General features: G+C 43.3%; 1 protein-coding gene across 2 annotated transcripts in view; it reads right to left on the bottom strand.

The window, feature by feature from the left end:
• Positions 1-20922, bottom strand: part of LOC115159721 (synaptic vesicle glycoprotein 2C-like) — a 53842-nt gene that overhangs the window by 4563 nt on the left and 28357 nt on the right. For both annotated transcript variants that reach the window (XM_029709727.1, XM_029709728.1), the window contains 7 exons: positions 18230-18363; positions 13133-13222; positions 12909-13019; positions 12714-12802; positions 11090-11254; positions 5532-5665; positions 198-401 (listed from right to left, as the gene is read on the bottom strand). In XM_029709727.1, the coding sequence (XP_029565587.1) occupies positions 198-401; positions 5532-5665; positions 11090-11254; positions 12714-12802; positions 12909-13019; positions 13133-13222; positions 18230-18363 (927 nt within the window). The remainder of the gene's footprint in view (positions 1-197; positions 402-5531; positions 5666-11089; positions 11255-12713; positions 12803-12908; positions 13020-13132; positions 13223-18229; positions 18364-20922) is intronic.

The following is a 20922-nucleotide window of genomic DNA, read 5'->3' as shown; positions in this document are numbered from 1 at the left end:
AAACATGCTATTACACATCAGATCACAACACAAGACATGATAACAGATTACAAATACATTCTCTTTTTGGTGATACATTTTTTATTTCATTTCATAGGTACCAATACGTAAAACCCCAGGAGGGACTGTCACACAATTGAACATTTGTCTGAATATGAAATACATACTCTGTATGAAGTAGAATTTCAAAAACTTACCCAGCATGCTCAGGCGTCCTATCTTGTCCATGAGAAGGGCGGAGACTATGTTGCCGGGCAACACGGCGAGCGTCCCCAGGAAGTTGACAAAGTAGACCCAGTAGGCGCTGTAGTCATCATCAAAAGTCATCTGACAGCCGGTCTTGTTGTGGTGGAACGAACTGTTGATCACCCTCGACCCCACCAGCTTAGAATCGTCAATATCTGGAGAGAAAGACAAAGGGAGAAATAGAGAATCAGACAAGTGTACCAATTTGACTCCTTTATGTTCTGTTTGTCTGGCAGGTGAACTTTCTGAATGGACACTGTGCTGGGTTTATACTTATTATCTAATGCTGCTTCCATGGGCCTTTAACTCTCTTTATTAACTCATGTTTGTCCCCTATCATTCAGACATGGTCTCAGCCTGCCTCTTGTGATTGTCTCTTCTCTTGATGAAGGGAAGGTAGAACAGGGCCGGGGGGTCAGAAATGTGGTCCGTCCCAGTTCTTTTAGGGATAACTACGTAACTCTCCCCTGATGGAAAAGCTATTAATACGCGACATCACAGAGAAAGAGCAGCAAACACTATGCCCTTTTCATACCTCTCTCTCTCGCTATCCCTCCCTTCCACCCTCCCTCTCTGTGTCGCTGCTTGAGGCAATGAGACTACGTCTCCCATGAGGCTTTGCCACCAAGCTCACACGCCCACATTGTTTTCATGTTCAGCTGTTTCCTAAATGCTGAGATGGAACCATTTCTAAACCTGTGGCCCCTCATGGTCTGTGTCAGCTGAACCACACTGTGGCTGTTAGCGGTCCCCTAATTCACTACTCCCTCAGAGACCCTGCCTTTCCTGGTTCAACTATTAGTCAGCTCCTCTTATAATGAGATTGTACTCCACATGAACCCTCCTTCATAAGGGCTACATAACACAGTCGTAACAATGATATAACAGATGTCATAAACAGTATTGAAAGATAACGTTAACCAAGAACTGTGCTCAAGTGTACAATGAGATGATATTACAGCGTGCATTGGTCTGTGTAATGTCAAGCCAAAATAGAAAGGATATCTTTCCTTCCCTCCACCTCCCTTTAGAGCAGCGTATTTCCATCCCTAATCTTCTATCAGATAGAATTGAACTGCTGCAGGAGTGTGCAACGATCATTGCAATGCTATTACAGGTGGTACGTATGGACGTACGCACGGCTCGGTTTCTCAAGCACAGTGAACAAGGAACATAGAGGCCATTTCTGCAGGGGAAGAGAGGTTGAGCTGTAATTCACTGGTGTAAAGGAAAGCTAGGGGGAGAGAGAGGGAGAAGAGGAGAGAGAGAGAGGGATAGGAGAGAGAGGGGGAGAGAGAGGGAGAGGAGAGAGAAAGAGAAGGAGAGGGACAGGAGAGAGAGGGGAGAAAAGGAGAGGGACAGGAGAGAGAGGGGAGAGAGAGGAAGATGAGAGAGAGAGCAGAGAGAGAGACAGAGTAGAGAGAGAGAGAGGGAGACAGAGAGGGCGCGGGGGGAGAGAGAGGCAGTACAGAGAGTGGGAGACAGAGAGAGAACAGAGAGAGAGCAGAAAGAGACAGAGAGACAGAAAGGGTGAGGGGGAGAGAGAGAGAGACAGAGCAGAGAGAGAGAGAACAGAGAGAGAGCAGAGAGATAGAGGGAGCAGAGAGAGAGAGATAGAGAGGAAAAAGGAGAGAGAGGAGAGGAAGAGAGTTATGTCTGAAGGGTTTTGTGAGAGGCAGGGGGACACCTCATCTATAACATGGTTGCTGTGAGGAAGAGATGTGCTCAGAATGAATAGAATGAGCAACATTTCAAGTAAACAACCAAGTGTGTGTGTGTGTGTGTGTGTGTGTTTGTGTGCGAGCACGCGCGCATACCAGGGATTCTGTTAGGAAAATGTGGCGCAAGACATTTGAACGGCAACATTGTAATTTAAGGGACATTTGAGAAATGTGCCCATATGCATTTAGTGTATAACCTGATTAGGGTGTCCACCCACGGTGCTCAGAATGACAGAAATCCCATTTAGATGATGGTAATTCATCTTAACAGAACAGGCATGCTGAGGATGCAATGATGTGCGGTCATTCTTATCCAATTCTGATGTGCACTTTGAACATTTTAAAACCTCTTCGGGATAGGGGGCAGTATTTTCACGGCCGGATGAAAAACGTACCCAAATTAAAGTGCCTGCTTCTCGGGCCCAGAAACTAAGATATGCATATTATTAGTAGATTTGGATAGAAAACACTGAAGTTTCTAAAACTGTTTGAATGACGTCTGTGAGTATAACATAACTCATATGGCAGGCAATAACCTGAGAACAATCCAACCAGGAAGTGGGAAATCTGAGGATTGTAGTTTTTCAAACCATTGTCTTTTGAATTTGTAGTCTTTACGGGGTCATGTTGCACTTCCTAAGGCTTCCACTAGATGTCAACAGTCTTTAGAACCTTGTTTGAGGATTCTATTGTGAATTTGAAGGGAATAACAGCCCAAGGAAGTAGGTGTCCCATTATAAGGCATGGGCTCAGTCACGCGCAAGGACTTGGGAGCAAGCTGAGTTCATATTCACTCCCAAAGAGAACGGATAGGTCCGGTTGGAATTGTATTGAAGATATATGTTAAAAACAACCTAAAGATTGATTCTATACATCGTTTGACATGTTTCTACAAACTGTAGTATAACTTTTTTGACTGTTCATCTGGACTAAGTAAGCACGCGTGTTATGGATTTGGATAGTGAACCTAACGCGTGAACAAAATTGATGTATTTGGACAACATTTATTGTGGAGCTGGGGTTCCTGGGAGTGCCTTCTGATGAAGATAATCAAAGGTAAGTGAATATTTATAATGTAATTTCTTAGTTTTATTGACTCCAAGATGGCAGGGTTTTGTTTGCTAGTTATTGGTGTCTTCTGGGCTGTACTCAGATTATTGCAAATTGTGCTTTCGCCGTGAACCTTTTTTGAAATCTGACAAAGGGGATAGCATTTAGGAGAAGTCTATCTATAATTCTGTGCATAACACTTGTATATTGATCAAAGTTTATGATGAGTATTTCTGTAATATGTGTGCTCATTGCTCATTCACCGTGAGGTTTGGAGGGAAAACATTTCTGAACATTATGCGCCAATGTAAAATGGGGTTTTTGGATATAAATATGAACTTTATCAAGCAAAACATACATGTATTGTGTAACATGAAGTCCTATGAGTGCCATCTGATGAAGATCATCAAAGGTTAGTGAATATTTTAGCTGTACTTTTGGTTTTTGTGATGCATCTAGTTGCTTAGAAAATGGCTGTGTGGTTTTTCTTGTGGAGTTTATGTCCTAACATAATCTAATTTTATGCTTTCTCCATAAAGCCTTTTTGAAATCAGACAATGTGGTTGGATTAACGAGAGTCTTATCTTTAAAATGGTGTAAAATAGTTAATTGTTTGAGAAAATTGAATTCTGAGATTTTAGCTGTTTTGAATTTGGCGCTCTGATTTTCCACTGGCTGTTGTCAAAATCAATCCCGTTAACGGGATCCTATCTCGAAGGGGTCCTCAACAGGTTAACCTGTTAGGGCTAGGGGGCAGTATTTACACGGCCGGATAAAAAACGTACCCGATTTAATCTGGCTACTACTCCTGCCCAGTAACTAGAATATGCATATAATTATTGGCTTTGGATAGAAAACACCCTAAAGTTTCTAAAACTGTTTGAATGGTGTCTGTGAGTATAACAGAACTCATATGGCAGGCAAAAACCTGAGAAGATTTCATGCAGGAAGTGGCCTTTCTGACAAGGTGTTGTTGTTCTTGCCTCTGTTTATTGAAGACTAAGGATCTTAACTGTAACGTGACACTTCCTACGGCTCCCATAGGCTCTCAGAGCCCGGGAAAAAGCTGAACGATATCGAGGCAGCCTCTGGCTGAAACACATTATCGCCTTTGACAAGTGGCCGATCAGAGGACAAAGGGCTTAGGCGCGTGCCCGAGTCGAGCCCATGCTTTATTTTCTTTCGTCTGTTTACCTAATTGCAGATTCCCGGTCGGAATATTATCGCTTTTTTACGAGAAAAATGGCATAAAAATTGATTTTAAACAGCGGTTGACATGCTTCGAAGTACGGTAATGAAATATTTAGAAATCTTTTGTCACGAAATGGGCCGTGCGCGTGACCCTTATTTACCATTCGGATAGTGTCTTGAACGCACGAACAAAACGCCGCTGTTGGAACATAACTATGGATTATTTGGGACCAAACCAACATTTGTTATTGAAGTAGAAGTCCTGGGAGTGCATTCTGACGAAGAACACCAAAGGTAATCAAACTTTTCTAATAGTAAATCGGAGTTTGGTGAAGGCTAAACTTGCTGGGTGTCTAAATAGTTAGCCCTGTGATGCCGGGCTATCTACTTAGAATATTGCAAAATGTGCTTTCACCGAAAAGCTATTTTAAAATCGGACATATCGAGTGCATAGAGGAGTTCTGTATCTATAATTCTTAAAATAATTGTTATGCTTTTTGTGAACGTTTATCGTGAGTAATTTAGTAAATTGTTAGTAAATTCGCCGGAAGTTTGCGGGGGGTATGCTAGTTCTGAACGTCACATGCTAATGTGAAAAGCTGGTTTTTGATATAAATATGAACTTGATTGAACAAAACATGCATGTATTGTATAACATAATGTCCTAGGTGTGTCATCTGATGAAGATCATCAAAGGTTAGTGCTGCATTTAGCTGTCTTCTGGGTTTTTGTGACATTATATGCTAGCTTGAAAAATGGGTGTCTGATTATTTCTGGCTGGGTACTCTGCTGACATAATCTAATGTTTTGCTTTCATTGTAAAGCCTTTTTGAAATCGGACAGTGTGGTTAGATTAACGAGAGTCTTTAAAATGCTGTAAAATAGTCATATGTTTGAGAAATTGAAGTAATAGCATTTCTAAGGTATTTGAATATCGCGCCACAGGATTCAACTGGCTGTTACTGAGGGGGGACGATTTGGTGCCACCAACCCTAGAGAGGTTAAAGGCTCTGTATCTGTATGCTGTACGAGTGTGATAAAAAAGATACATAACAAATATACTGTACACGCGCCAATTTAATTCCACAAAATTATGCAAATTAACCAATAGACCGATAAGCATGACCAGTCAAATGTATTTCTATCGACTGGTATTTCCATCAAAGAACAGGCTAAAAATCATTATTTCACAATGGGATTTTTTCTTCTTCTCCCAGACAATTGGCCGGCTTCAATTTTATCGGCTATGACAAAAGTCATTACTGGCTAATGGAAACCCTGGAGCATACATGCATGTGTGTGTGAGTGTGTGTGTGGACTCACCTGTGTTATAAAAGAAGGCTTCTACGAAGGTGCAGTTTTTGAATAATGAGCCCACTGTTGACACGTCGTCAAAGTAACAGTTCTGAAACGTAGAGTCTATAAAGGTGACGGACTTCAACTTCATACTTATGAACCTAGAGAGGAGAGGAGAGGAGAGGAGAGGAGAGGAGAGGAGAGGAGAGGAGAGGAGGAAAATAAGAATAAAGAAGATGAATACAGTAAAGAAAAATCAATTGTACCATCAACACTTATTTTTGGTCTACCCAAAGCAGAGGAGTTGAGGTAGTGATCGAGCAAATAAAAGATTGATGATATCCCCTCCAGTACCCAGCGGTGTGAGACCACTAGCTGGGAGAACAGCCTAGCCTGTACGCTGACTCAGCCCTTTCTATCCAATAGAGATAAGGATACATGTTATACTGTTGTCATGACGTTGCCCTCTTTGAGTACAGGGAGGACAGTTGACCCCCTCCCCCTTGCACCATCCCCCAACCTACCTCCCCCCACCCAGGCCCTGTGTGAAGGGGTGGTAAAATTCTAGAGGAGAATCTCCTACCACATGGCCCAGCTGAGACACAGAGGGGTTTCATAGAGAGACACAGGAAATTCTTCCAACTCACAGAATTGGGGAACCGAACGACATTTATGTTCTGGAGAAGGTATAAAAGATTGGTGAAGAATCCAGCTACGAACTGGTCCGCTTGGTACAATTTTGTGATACTCAGAAGAGACAATATAGCCATATTACCATAATACTGTTTATATAATAGCCTCAGCTATGGGACTTGCATCTAAATGGTTGTTTAAAATGTATTAATAAGGATAAAGCTATTTGTAATACATTGAGATGCTATGTACTGATGTTAATGTGATAGAATGTATTTATGTTCAAAGATTAAATCAGTCATCGGCACGCCCCCAGGGACACAGACAGGACCAGGCGTCATGTGACAAGCCTGTTCTATGTTCAAGTATAAAACCCCACCCTGATTTACTTTCTTCAGACCAAGCCTCCACTCCATGACGAGTTGGCCAATAGGTTTGACCACCCAATTCCTCTACTGAAAGTTAACTTTTAGACTACTGATACCGACAGAATAAGAACAAGTCTTTGATATTAATTATTAGTCTGCAGCTAAGTAAATTATATCATTGAACGCAAAGACCAACTAAACATCCATTCTATAACGACATTAATGAATGTCGCTTTGAAAGATCCATTCTAACCGAGAGAGAGAGAGAGAACAGGACAAAAACTCTCCAACAGGACAAAAACTCTCCAACAAGGATCCCGACGACACACTGAGCGTAAATATATATTGATTGCAATTGTTCCCGAATGAGTGAGCGTTCATGTGCAAAGGATTAGCATTTCAATTGTTAATATTAATGAACTCTGTGTGCCTCCTCAGCTGCCCTTTATGACCCTTTGTTTAACAGGCCGCCATGCCTGTTTAGCCCACTAGGGCACATTACTCTACCAATTCTTTGTGACGATAATTACTGTTTGTATGCTTTCTGTGAATTACTTAGTTTAGTAAATAAATGATTTTAAGACAATTGATGTATGGATGACTTTAGTAAAGACTGGGTTCATGCAGATACAACAATTTACGACGTTTGGAATGAGACTGGACGCGAGGTAAAATACACCATTTAAACCAGAAGATAATCGGCCTATACTATAATATAATATAATATATAATGTTATAATATAGGAAAGTTATATTAGGAAAATTATAACTTTGTAATCTGAATATTTTCCTTGGTGCCCCGATCTCCTAGTTAATTACAATTAAACGATTAATCAGTTTAATCGCGTGATAATAATTACAGGGAGTTAATTGATAAACATGTCTTCAGTTTAATGTTGCTCTAAAGACACGGCACTGTACTGGACTTGACTGATTAATCTGCTCAGACCCCAACCAAGGAAGATTAAAAGTCGTGCTATAAATTCTCAGACAACCCAAAGATTCCTTGATGCCCTTCCAGACTCCCTCTGCCTACCCAAGGACGTCAGAGGACAAGAATCAGTTAACCACCTAACCGAGGAACTCAATTCAACCTTGCGCAATACCCTAGATGCAGTTGCACCCCTAAAAATTAAAAACATCTGTCATAAGAAACTAGCTCCCTGGTATACAGAAAATACACGAGCTCTGAAGCAAGCTTCCAGAAAATTGGAACGGAAATGGCGCCACACTAAACTGGAAGTCTTCCGACTAGCTTGGAAAGACAGTACCGTGCAGTATCGAAGAGCCCTCACTGCTGCACGATCATCCTATTTTTCCAACTTAATTGAGGAAAATAAGAACAATCCGAAATTTCTTTTTGACACTGTCGCAAAGCTAACTAAAAAGCAGCATTCGCAAATGGAGGATGGCTTTCACTTCAGCAGTAATAAATTTATGAACTTTTTTGAGGAAAAGATCATGATCATTAGAAAGCAAATTACGGACTCCTCTTTAAATCTGGGTATTCCTCCAGGGCTTCATTGTCCAGAGTCTGCACAACTCTGCCAGGACCTTGGCTCAAGGGAGATACTAAAGTGTTTTAGTACTATATCTCTTGACACAATGATGAAAATAATCATGGCCTCCAAACCCTCAAGCTGCATACTGGACCCTATTCCAACTAAACTACTGAAAGAGCTGCTTCCTGTGCTTGGCCCTCCTATGTTGAACATAATAAACGGCTCTCTATCCACCGGATGTGTACCAAGCTCACTAAAAGTGGCAGTAATAAAGCCTCTCTTGAAAAAGCCGAATCTTGACCCAGAAATTATAAAAAACTATCGGCCTATATCGAATCTTCCATTCCTCTCAAAAATTTTAGAAAAAGTTGTTGCGCAGCAACTCACTGCCTTCCTGAAGACAAACAATGTATACGAAACGCTTCAGTCTGGTTTTAGACCCCATCATAGCACTGAGACTGCACTTGTGAAGGTGGTAAATGACCTTTTAATGACGTCAGACCGAGGCTCTGCATCTGTCCTCATGCTCCTAGATCTTAGTGCCGCTTTTGATACCATCGATCACCACATTCTTTTGGAGAGATTGGAAACCCAAATTGGTCTACATGGACAAGTTCTGGCCTGGTTTAGATCTTATCTGTCGGAAAGATATCAGTTTGTCTCTGTGAATGGTTCGTCCTCTGACAAATCAATTGTAAATTTCGGTGTTCCTCAAGGTTCCGTTCTAGGACCACTATTGTTTTCACTATATATTTTACCTCTTGGGGATGTCATTCGAAAACATAATGTTAAATTTCACTGCTATGCGGACGACACACAGCTGTACATTTCAATGAAACATGGTGAAGCCCCAAAATTGCTCTCGCTAGAAGCCTGTGTTTCAGACATAAGGAAGTGGATGGCTGCAAATTTTCTACTTTTAAACTCGGACAAAACAGAGATGCTTGTCCTAGGTCCCAAGAAACAAAGAGATCTTCTGTTGAATCTGACAATTAATCTGGATGGTTGTACAGTCGTCTCAAATAAAACTGTGAAGGACCTCGGCGTTACTCTGGACCCTGATCTCTCTTTTGAAGAACATATCAAGACTGCTTCAAGGACAGCTTTTTTCCATCTACGTAACATTGCAAAAATCAGAAACTTTCTGTCCAAAAATGACGCAGAAAAATTAATCCATGCTTTTGTTACTTCTAGGCTCGACTACTGCAATGCTCTACTTTCCGGCTACCCGGATAAAGCACTAAACAAACTTCAGTTAGTGCTAAATACGGCTGCTAGAATCCTGACTAGAACCAAAAAATTTGATCATATTACTCCAGTGCTAGCTTCCCTACACTGGCTTCCTGTTAAGGCAAGGGCTGATTTCAAGGTTTTACTGCTAACCTACAAAGCATTACATGGGCTTGCTCCTACCTATCTTTCCGATTTGGTCCTGCCGTACATACCTACACGTACGCTACGGTCACAAGACGCAGGCCTCCTAATTGTCCCTAGAATTTCTAAGCAAACGGCTGGAGGTAGGGCTTTCTCCTATAGAGCTCCATTTTTATGGAATGGTCTGCCTACCCATGTGAGAGACGCAGACTCAGTCTCAACCTTTAAGTCTTTACTGAAGACTTATCTCTTCAGTAGGTCCTATGATTAAGTATAGTCTGGCCCAGGAGTGTGAAGGTGAACGGAAAGGCTGGAGCAACGAACCGCCCTTGCTGTCTCTGCCTTGTCGGTTCCCCTCTTCCCACTGGGATTCTCTGCCTCTAACCCTTTTACAGGGGCTGAGTCACTGACTTACTGGTGTTCTTCCATGCCGTCCATGGGAGGGGTGCGTCACTTGAGTAGGTTGAGCCACTGACGTGGTCTTCCTGTCTGGGTTGGCGCCCCCCCCTTGGGTTGTGCCGTGGCGGACATCTTTGTGGGCTATACTCGGCCTTGTCTTCGGACGGTAAGTTGGTGGTTGTAGATATCCCTCTAGTGGTGTGGGGGCTGTGCTTTGGCAAAGTGGGTGGGGTTATATCCTGCCTGTTTGGCCCTGTCCGGGGGTATCATCGGATGGGGCCACAGTGTCTTCTGATCCCTCCTGTCTCAGCCTCCAGTATTTATGCTGCAGTAGTTTATGTGTCGGGGGGCTAGGGTCAGTCTGTTACATCTGGAGTATTCTCTTGTCTTATCCGGTGTCCTGTGTGAATGTAAATATGCTCTCTCTAATTCTCTCTTTCTTTCTTTCTTTCTTTCTCTCGGAGGACCTGAGCCCTAGGACTACCTGGCATGATGACTCCTTGCTGTCCCCAGTCCACCTGGCCATGCTGCTGCTCCAGTTTCAACTGTTCTGCCTGCGGCTACGGAACCCTGACCTGTTCACCGGACGTGCTTGTTGCACCCTCGACAATTACTATGATTATTATTATTTGACCATGCTGGTCATTTACGAACATTTTAACATCTTGACCATGTTCTGTTATAATATCCACCCGGCACAGCCAGAAGAGGACTGGCCACCCCTCATAGCCTGGTTCCTCTCTAGGTTTCTTCCTAGGTTTTTGGCCTTTCTCAGGAGTTTTTCCTAGGGAGTTTTTCCCAGCCACCGTGCTTCTTTCACATGCATTGCTTGCTGTTTGGGGTTTTAGGCTGGGTTTCTGTACAGCACTTTGAGATTTCAGCTGATGTACGAAGGGCTATATAAATAAATTTGATTTGATTAAACACTTCACAAAACAAAGACGAAACGCAAGTCCACAGGCCAGTATTGTTGTATACAAACACACACACATTTAACCAGGGGTTTCTAGTGGAAGGGGTGGAGTACGTCAACTTGTTCCTGTGATATTGTGTGTCTGATATGTCCCAGTTTGTTTCTCTTATCCACCCCTACAGCTCCTGTTTTAGCTCCTGCCTCTGATCTAATCTAATATACCTGGATGTACAGTTGAAGTCGGAAGTTTACATAGGCTACTTTAACTGGATAAACTGGGTTTTGATAGAGCCTGTTTAACTCATTAAAGTCTCTTTAAGTGAGTTTGTTGGTTACAATAACCATCATTGATGAAGACTACATTGGTGTGTTTGTGTGTGCGTTTTGACACAGTACCTGTCGTTGACAAATACTCCGTTGGTGTGTATCTGGTTCTCCAGGGTGAAGTTAAAGGTGAAGTCTTCTGTATGTTCGTTGTTGTGAGTCTTCACTCTAGAGGCATACTCATCAGACTGCAGGTGATGGATGACATCAGGGAACCACACTGATAGGCCATAGTACCTGCAAAGGATATGGCGTCACTGACAGACTAGTAACCGCACACAGGAGGAATATTCTTAACATTCTCTAGTTAGGATGTACAGCGCATTCAGAAAGTTTTCAGGCCCCTTGACTTTTTCCACATTATGTGACATTACAGCCTTATTCTAAAATGTATGACATAGTTTTTTCCAATCTTCAATCTACACACAATACCCCATTATGACAAAGTAAAAAAGATTTGAAAAAAAGATTTACATAAGTATTCAGACCCTTTACTTAGTACTTTGTTGAAGCATCGTTGGCAGCAATTACAGCCTTGAGTCTTCTTGGGTATGACGCTACAAGCTTGGCACATCTATATTTGGGGAGCTTCTCCCATTCTTCTCTGTAGATCCTCTCAAGCTCTGTCAGGTTGGATGGGAAGCGTCGCTGCACAGCTATTTTCAGGTCTTTCCAGAGATGTTCGATCAGGTTCAAGTCCGGGCTCTGGCTGGGCCACTCAAGGACATTCAGAGACTTGTCCCGAAGCCACTCCTGTGTTGTCTTGGCTGTGTGCTTAGGGTCACTGTCCTGTTGGAAGGTGAACCTTTGCCCCAGTCTGAGGTCCTGAGCGCTCTGGAGCAGGTTTTCATCAAGGATCTCTCTGTACTTTGCTCTGTTCATCTTTGCCTCGATCCTGACTAGTCTCCCAGTCCCTGCCGGTGAAAAACATCCCCACAGCATGATGCTGCCACCACCATGCTTCACCATAGGGATGGTGCCAGGTTTCCTCCAGACGTGACGCTTGACATTCAGGCCAAAGAGTTCAATCTTGATTTCATCAGACCAGAGAATCTGACATGCACTGTTAACTGTGGGAGCTTATATAGACAGATGTGTGCTTTTCCAAATAATGTCCAATCAACTGAATTGACCACAGGTGGACTCCAATCAAGTTGTAGAAACATCTCAAGGATGACCAATGGAAACAGGGTGCACCTGATCTCAATTTCAAGTCTCATAGAAAAGGGTCTGAATACTTATTAAATAAGTGAGTTTTTTATTTTTAATACATTTGCAACAATTTCTAAAAACCAGTTTTTTCTTTGTCATTATGGTATCTTTGTCATTATGGGGTATTGTGTGTAGATTGATGAAAAACATTAATTGAATCCATTTTAGAATAAGGTTGTAACGTAACAAAATGTGAAAAAGTCAAGGGTTCTGAATGCTGTACTGTAGCTAACATTCCAGGGATCTGACTCTAGCTGTGGTGTGTGATTTGTTATGTTGTGGATACATTCCAGAAGTATTGGGATTTAGCGTTGATGTTCCTAATGATGCTTTATTTAGATGGGTGGTCTCTTTCCCAGTTAGCTTGTTAGCATTCATCATCATAATGCTATTTGAGAGACACTGGCTCTACCTTAGAGTCAGTTGGCTCATTATGAACACACAGACTCAGGAGAAACTGATAACTGGGAGAGGTACTGCTTACCCAAAAGACAGTGTGAACCACACGAAGGCCAGTTTGATGGTGTTGTCCTTCACTGGGTAGCTGAAACAGCTCATGAATGTTAACCAGATCTAGAGAAAGAGAGAGACAGAGACAGATAAATACCTAAAAAAGTCATTATTCATAATGATTTCACATAATATTTTTTGCTGCAACCCATCACACCCACAGTCCTACCCCTCTGAGTTCAGTCCTGATCCTGAAGAGGACTTTGCCAACAGGGTTGGATGAGTCTGACTGCATCTCTACCAACTCATCCAGATGCTTAGGGAGCTTTATTCTGTTCACCTACGGGGGAGGCTCAGAGTCAATACACTATGTGTGTGTGTTTGTGTGAAGGAGAGAGAGAGAGAAAGAAAGAAAAAGAGAGAGTGACAAAGAGAGAGGTACTGTATACTCACGGTGAAGACTTTCTCTGGTTCTCCGCGGGCCCTCATGTTGGTGTCGTGGATCTGTTTCAGCACCATCCATGCCTCGTCATGTTTACCCATCTAAACACAGAGAAGAGGGTTACACACACAAATCAAATTGTATTTGTCACATGCGCCGAATACAACAGGTGTAGACTTTACTGTGAAATGCTTGCTTACGAGCCCTTCCCAACGATGCAGAGTTTAAAAATAATAAAATATTTTAGAAATAGTAACACAAGAGGAATAAAGAATGGAGATAAAGTACAGGGAGTACCAGTACCAGATCAATGTGCAGGGGTACAAGGTATTTGAGGTAGATACTGTATGTACATGCATCAGGATAGATAATAAGAGTAAAATAAAAAACAGAATAGCAGCAGCATATGATGAGTGTAAAAGTGTGTGTACTGTTTATGAAACACATTGAGACATTATTTTACTCTAAGAGAGGATACCCTTTTTATGTTTCAACTCCTCAAATTGAGCCAAGACAGACCCTGCTAAAACGTGAGTATCAATGAACATTGATTCTGGAAAATGAATGTTTCGTTTCTGTACTGCTAGCCACACTGTTAAACTAGCTGTCTAGTCTGTGTTGAATAAATGTGCAATGAGCATAAAAAACAATTATATAAGGAATTTGCAACTTGTGTTTATTTTGAGTAATAAGGTAGGCTACTTGATTTCAACATCTGAACAAAGTGGACTGGCTAGCATGCTGTTCAAACAGTTGGAGACAGACAGAAGGTTGTGTTCATAACAATTCAACGTTTCTACCTTATTAGCTAGCAAATACATCCAAATTGGATAAACTAAATATAAAGATTAGCTGGCTACTCACTAGCACGTGGGCTGGAGCCTAATTAATGGCTTCTTTAAGAAGTTAGTCATTATTAGTGAATGTGCATTATGCATGGTTCTGGTTACATTTGCAACAAAAAGGGGCAATTTCATAAACAGACTTGAAAGCCAGATCAGTGATTATTGCAAAAAAAAGCAGGTTAAACTATTTAGATTATATCATTACATTATTAGTGTGTCTTATGGTTGTGGAAGACTTATATTCAGCCTAGGTTTAATTACACAAGCCCTGAATTCATTAGATTATTGCTGACTGTTTGAAATGCTGTGCTTTTGACCTTTAATTGTAAAGAAAAGCTTATTTAGAGAGAACATTTAAAAACTTGCGATATATATTGTGAATCGGCAATTAAGTTTGAAAAAAATCCAGATATGATTTTTATGCCATATCGCCTGGACATAGTGTCTATAGGTGTGTGTGTGTTTATGAATGTGTATATGTATGTATGTGTGTTTGTGTGGTGTCATTATGCATGTGTGTGCGTTATGTGTGTGTGTAAGTACAGTACGTAGTGTATAATAATATGAGTGGGTTTTGTGTGAGTGTGTCAGTGTAGAGTGTGTGAGTGACTGTGTACATAGTGTGAATATATAGTCCTGTGTGTGTGAGTGACTGTGTACATAGTGTGAATATATAGTCCTGTGTGTGTGTGTGTGTGTGTGTGTGTGTGTGTGTGTGTGTGTGTGTGTGTGTGTGTGTGTGTGTGTGTGTGTGTGTATATAGATTCCGTGCAAGATAGGGTCAATGCAGATAGTCCAGGTAACCATTAGTTAACTATTTAGCACTCTTATGGCTATGTCACATGTGCAGCCAGAGGAAAAAACTCTAGACCACCTTTACTCCACACATAGTGATGCATACAAAGCTCTCCCTCGCCCTTCATTTGACAAATCTGACCATAATTCTATCCTCCTGATTCCTGCTTACAAGCAAAAACTAAAGCAGGAAGTACCAGTGACTCGCTTAATACGGAAGTGGTCAGATGACGCGAATGCTACGCTACAGGACTGTTTTGCTAGCACAGACTGGAATATGTTCTGGGATTCATCCAATGGCATTGAGGAGTATACCACCTCAGTCACCGGCTTCATCAATAAGTGCATCGACGATGTCATCCCCACAGTGACAGTACGTACATATCCCAACCAGAAGCCATGGATTACAGGCAACATCGTCATCGAGCTAAAGACTAGAGCTGCCGCTTTCAAGGAGCGGGACACTAATCCGGACACTTATAATAAATCCCGCTATGCCCTCAGATGAACCATCAAACAAGCAAAGCGTCAATACAAGATTAAGATTGAATCCTACTACACTGGCTCTGACGCTCGTTGGATGTGGCAGGACTTGAAAACTATTACGGATTACAAAGGGAAACCCAGACGCGAGCTGCCCAGTGACACGAGCATACCAGACGTGCTAAATGCCTTTTATGCTCGCTTCGCCTTGTTGGATTCAACGTTTTGAACATTGAGATATTAAATAAATGATAGGAAAGAAGCGTAGAATCAAAGGAGAAAAAGACTGGGACTCTGTAGAAAGACAGATAGCTGTGGAATGTGTTGGAATGTGTTGGGGGACGGGAGCAGAGGACCGTGTTGATACAGGAAAGACAGATGGACATCTGTGGATTAGATGAAGGAGGGGTTGAGGTCAGGAGGTGAAGACAGGTCACCTGAAGGGAGTAATAAGGGTTTGGTATCTTGTTACTCTTTTCCTGTTAAACCATAAGATATAAGGATTGTAGAGAAGGGGGAATGTTTTAAGTGGGATATATATATCTGAGTGGGACAAATGTTGGAGTGTCTGAATACAGCTATACAGAACCTTTGGGAAGAATTAAACTTGGTTAAAGCTTCTCTAGTGTCTGTGAGTTATTTACTCTGAAAAATAAGAACCTAACAGAGGCAAGCAACACTAAAGCATGCACGAGAGCACAAGTTGTTCTGGACGACTGTGCGATAACGCTCTCGGTAGCCGATGTGAGTAAGACCTTTAAACAGGTCAACAAAGGTCAACAAAGCCGCGGGGCCAGACAGATTACCAGGACGTGTACTCAAAGCATGCGCGGACCACCTGGCAAGTGTCTTCACTAACCTTTTCAACTTCTCCAACCTCTTTCACGCAGACCACCATAGTCCCTGTGCCAAAGGAAGCGAAGGTAATCTGCCTAAATGATTGCCGCCCCGTAGCACTCACATCGGTAGCCATGAAGTGCTTTGAAAGGCAGGTCATGGCTCACATTAACAGCATCCTCCCGGACACCCTAGACCCACTCCAATTCACATACCGCCCCAACAGATCCACAGATGACGCAATCTCAATCGCACTCCACACTGCCCTTTCCCACCTGGACAAAAGCAACACCTATGTGAGAATGCTGTTCATTGACTACAGCTCAGCGTTCAACACCATAGTGCCCACGAAGCTCATCACTAAGCTAAGGACCCTGGGACTAAACACCTCCCTCTGCAACTGGATCCTGGACTTCCTGACGGGCCACCCCCAGGTGATAAGGGTAGGCAACAACACGTCTGCCACGCTGATCCTCAACACTGGGGCCCCTCAGGGATGTGTACTTAGTCCCCTCCTGTACTCCCTGTTCACATACGACTGCGTGGCCAAACACAACTCCAACACCATCATTAAGTTTGCTGACGACACAACAGTGGTAGGCCTTATCACCGACAATGATGAGACAGCCTATAGGGAGGAAGTCAGAGACCTGGCAGTGTGGTGCCAGGACAACAACCTCTCCCTCAACGTGAGCAAGACAAAAGATCTTGTCGTGGACTACAGAAAAAGGCGGGCCGAACAGAACCCCATTAACATTTACGGGGCTGTAGTGGAGCGGGTCGAGAGTTTCAAGTTCCTTGGTGTCCACATCACCAACAAACTATCATGGTCCAAACACACCAAGACAGTTGTGAAGAGGGCAACACAACACCTTTCCCCCTCAGGAGACTGAAAAGATTTGGCATGGGTCCCCAGATCCTGAAAAAGTTCCACAGCTGCACCATCGAGAGCATCCTGACCGGTTGCATCACCACCTGGTATGGCAACTGCTCTGCATCGGACTTTAAGGCGCTACAGAGAGTAGTGCGTACAGCCCAGTACATCACTGGGGCCAAGCTTCCTGCCAATCAGGACCTATATACTAGGAGTTGTCAGAGGAGGAAGACCCTAAAAATTGTCAGAGACTCCAGTCACGCAAGTCATAGACGTGTCTCTCTGCAACCGCACGGCAAGCGGTACCGGAGCACCAAGTCTAGGATCAAAAGGCTCCTTATCAGACTCTACCCTCAAGCCATAAGACTTCTGAACAATTAATCAAATGGCCACATAACTATTTACATTTACACCCCCCCTCCATTCATTTTGTACACTGCTGCTACTCACTGTTTATTATCTATGCATAGTCACTTCACCCCTACCCACATGTACAAATTACCTCGACTAACCTGTACCCCCGCACATTGACTCGGTACCGGTACCCCCTGTATATAGCCTCGTTATTGTTATTTTATTGTGTTACTTTTTATTATTTTTTACTTCAGTTTATTTGGTAAATCTTTTCTTAACTCTTCTTGAGCTGCACTGTTGGTTAAGGGCTTGTAAGTAAGCATTTCATGGTAAGGTCTACACTTGTTGTATTCGGAACATGTGACAAATAAAGTTTGATTTGATTCAGCAGTCTTATGGCTTGGGGGTAGAAGCTGTCTCGAAGCCTGTTGGTCCGAGTGCCGATGCTCCGGTACCGTTTGCCGGATGGTAGCAGAGTAAACAGTCTATGACCAGGGTGGCTGGAGACTGGTGATTTTTCGGGCCTTCCTCTGACACCACCTGATATAGAGGTCCTGGATGGCAGGGCTCTTGGCCCCAGTGATGTACTGGTCTGTCCACACAACCCCCTGTAGCACTTTGTGATCTCTTCATGACTGTGTGGGTGTGCGTGGACCATGTTAAGTCTTTAGTGATGTGGATGCCAAGGAACGTGAAGCTCTCGACCCTCTCCACTAAAGTCCTGTCGATGTGGATGGGGGCGTGCTCTCCCCTCTTTCTCCTGTGGTCCATGATCAGCTCCTTGTTGTTGTCCTGGCACCACACTTCTAAGTCTATGGGGGCTGTCCCATCAGGAAGTCCAGGATCCAGTTGCAGAGGGAGGGATTCAGTCCCACAGTCTCCAGCTTGGTGACACACACACACACACACACACTCCTTACCTCTAGGAAGAATCGTGGGCTCTCGGGCATGAATGTGAGTGCTACGACAGCACACACACAGGGCAGAGCACACACCACCACAAACACTCTCCAACTGTGGAACTGGTAGGCGGAGCCCATACTGAAACTCCATCCTGCACACACACCAATCAGAAACAAGAGAAATGAGCAAAACAATACATATTCCATGTCTAATATTATGTGTTTTTTTGTATAAAAGTAAAAGTATGAAGGCCTGGAATCTTAAAGTGCCTCCAAGTACCTTTAAATCATCAACCCATTTCATTATAGTCTCTCTTATGAGGAATTATCCAAAAACACACTTCTATTTTCCACATGAGATGCAGCGTGATGATGGTAATGAGAATCTAGAGACTGAAGAACACCACATGGTGAAGGAAATGAGCGAGGGAGAGAAAGTAAGAGAGAAAAAGAGAGGGGGAGAGAGAGACAAAGTGTGTTGTTCAATTCTTATTGGAAGCATTTAGTGAGACTAACTGATACAGCAATCTCTGAGGATAGCAACGGAAGAGCTAACTCTCGCTCTCTCCTCTGTATATATAGGCCTACATACACAGCAGCGTCTGAATAAAGACATCCAGACAGTTGGTCTGTTTAGAGTCATGGTGTGGGTGGTGTTCAGGATGGCCCATGGGGCGGAGGGAGAAAGCCAGGGAGATCTGTTAGAGGTGTGAGGGGGAGTTCATGTGATGTCACAGTACTGTAAACCAAATCATGTATGTTGGGGGTTGTTGGTGTGTTTGTGTGTATGTGATGCCCATGGGGCTGCGTTAGACTCCACCAGTACAAATCTCATTAGGGAGATTACAGCTATAATGGACTGGAGTGTATGGCTGACTGATTGACACACACCTAGACTTATGGAGCTGCGCTACGTAGAACAAGGCGGTGTCACACTTCAGTCACACACACCAGCAATGTCCTTGGTCACAGCACAATGCCCACGACATTACCACCTACACATACACACACAGAGGCATAAAAACACTCACAAACACACATGGGTGTTTACACAAATGCATGGGTACACACAAATAGGAGTGTACAATATACAGTAACCACACACACAGCAATATACACACGCACTTCACACGCACTTTACGACCCGCCCCTCCACTTAATTCCTCGAACACACACACACACACACACACACACACACTTTCAGCCTCTGGCCAGCAGCAGTCAATGAAGAGCCTACTGCGGCGGAACCTGTTACACAAACGTTCTCTCAGACGTGTGTGTGTGTGTGTGTGTGCGTGCGTGCGTGTGTGAAGATATGCCTTGTGTTTTATGATGAGTGCTTTTATATCTTCTGCACTCAACTGTCTTTTATGGAAAATCTATTATTTTACGGATAATTAAACACCTGCCCGCACAGACTACATGCATATTGTCCCTGTCCAGACATTGGTCTGTTGGACATACAGGGCTACAGGGGTAACCAGGACTATACCTGGTGATCAGGATGATAGCAACAAGCAGACAGACACACAGTACACAGTAGCAGACAGACACACAGTACACAGTAGCAGACAGACACACAGTACACAGTAGCAGACAGACAAACAAACAGACAGACAGTACACAGTAGCAGACAGACAGACACGCAGACAGACAGTACACAGTAGCAGACAGACAGACAAACAGACAGACAGTACACAGTAGCAGACAGACAGACAAACAGACAGACAGTACACAGTAGCAGACAGACAGACAAACAGACATACAGTACACAGTAGCAGACAGACAGACAAACAGACAGACAGTACACAGTAGCAGACAGACAGACAAACAGACAGACATACAGTAGACAGTAGCAGACAGACAGACAAACAGACAGACATACAGTAGACAGTAGCAGACAGACAGACAGTACACAGTAGCAGACAGACAGACAAACAGACGGACAGACAGTAGACAGTAGCAGACAGACAGACAGTACACAGTAGCAGACAGACAGACAAACAGACAGACAGACAGTAGACAGTAGCAGACACACAGACAAACAGACAGACAGTAGACAGTAGTAGACAGACAGACAGCAGCAGACAGACAGTAGCAGACAGACAGACAGTAGACAGTAGCAGACAGACAGAGTAGAGAGTAGTAGACAGACAGACAACAGACAGTATTAGACAGACAGACAGTAGCAGACAGACAGACAGACAGACAGACAGACAGACAGACAGACAGACAGACAGACAGACAGACAGACAAAGACAGTAGCAGATAGCCAGACAGTAGACAGTAGCAGACAAATAGTAGAGTAGCAGACAGACAGACAGACAGACAGACAGACAGACAGACAGACAGACAGACAGACAGACAGACAGACAGACAGACAGTAGCAGACAGACAGTAGACAGTAGCAGACAGACAAATAGACAGTAGACAGCAACAGACAGACAGTAGACAGTAGCAGACAGACAGACAGTAGTAGACAGTAGCAGACAGTAGCAGACATACAGACAGTAGAAAACAGACAGCCAGTAGACAGTAGCAGAAAGACAGTAGACAGTAGCAGACAGACAGACAGTAGTAGACAGTAGCAGACAGACAGACAGTAGCAGACAGACAGACAGTAGAAGACAGACAGCCAGTAGACAGTAGCAGAAAGACAGACAGAGACAGAGACAGACAGACAGACAGACAGACAGACAGTAGCAGAAAGA

Source organism: Salmo trutta, chromosome 23 (genome assembly GCF_901001165.1).
Source record: "Salmo trutta chromosome 23, fSalTru1.1, whole genome shotgun sequence".
NCBI lineage: Eukaryota > Metazoa > Chordata > Actinopteri > Salmoniformes > Salmonidae > Salmo > Salmo trutta.
This window is presented reverse-complemented; position numbering and strand designations above follow the sequence as displayed.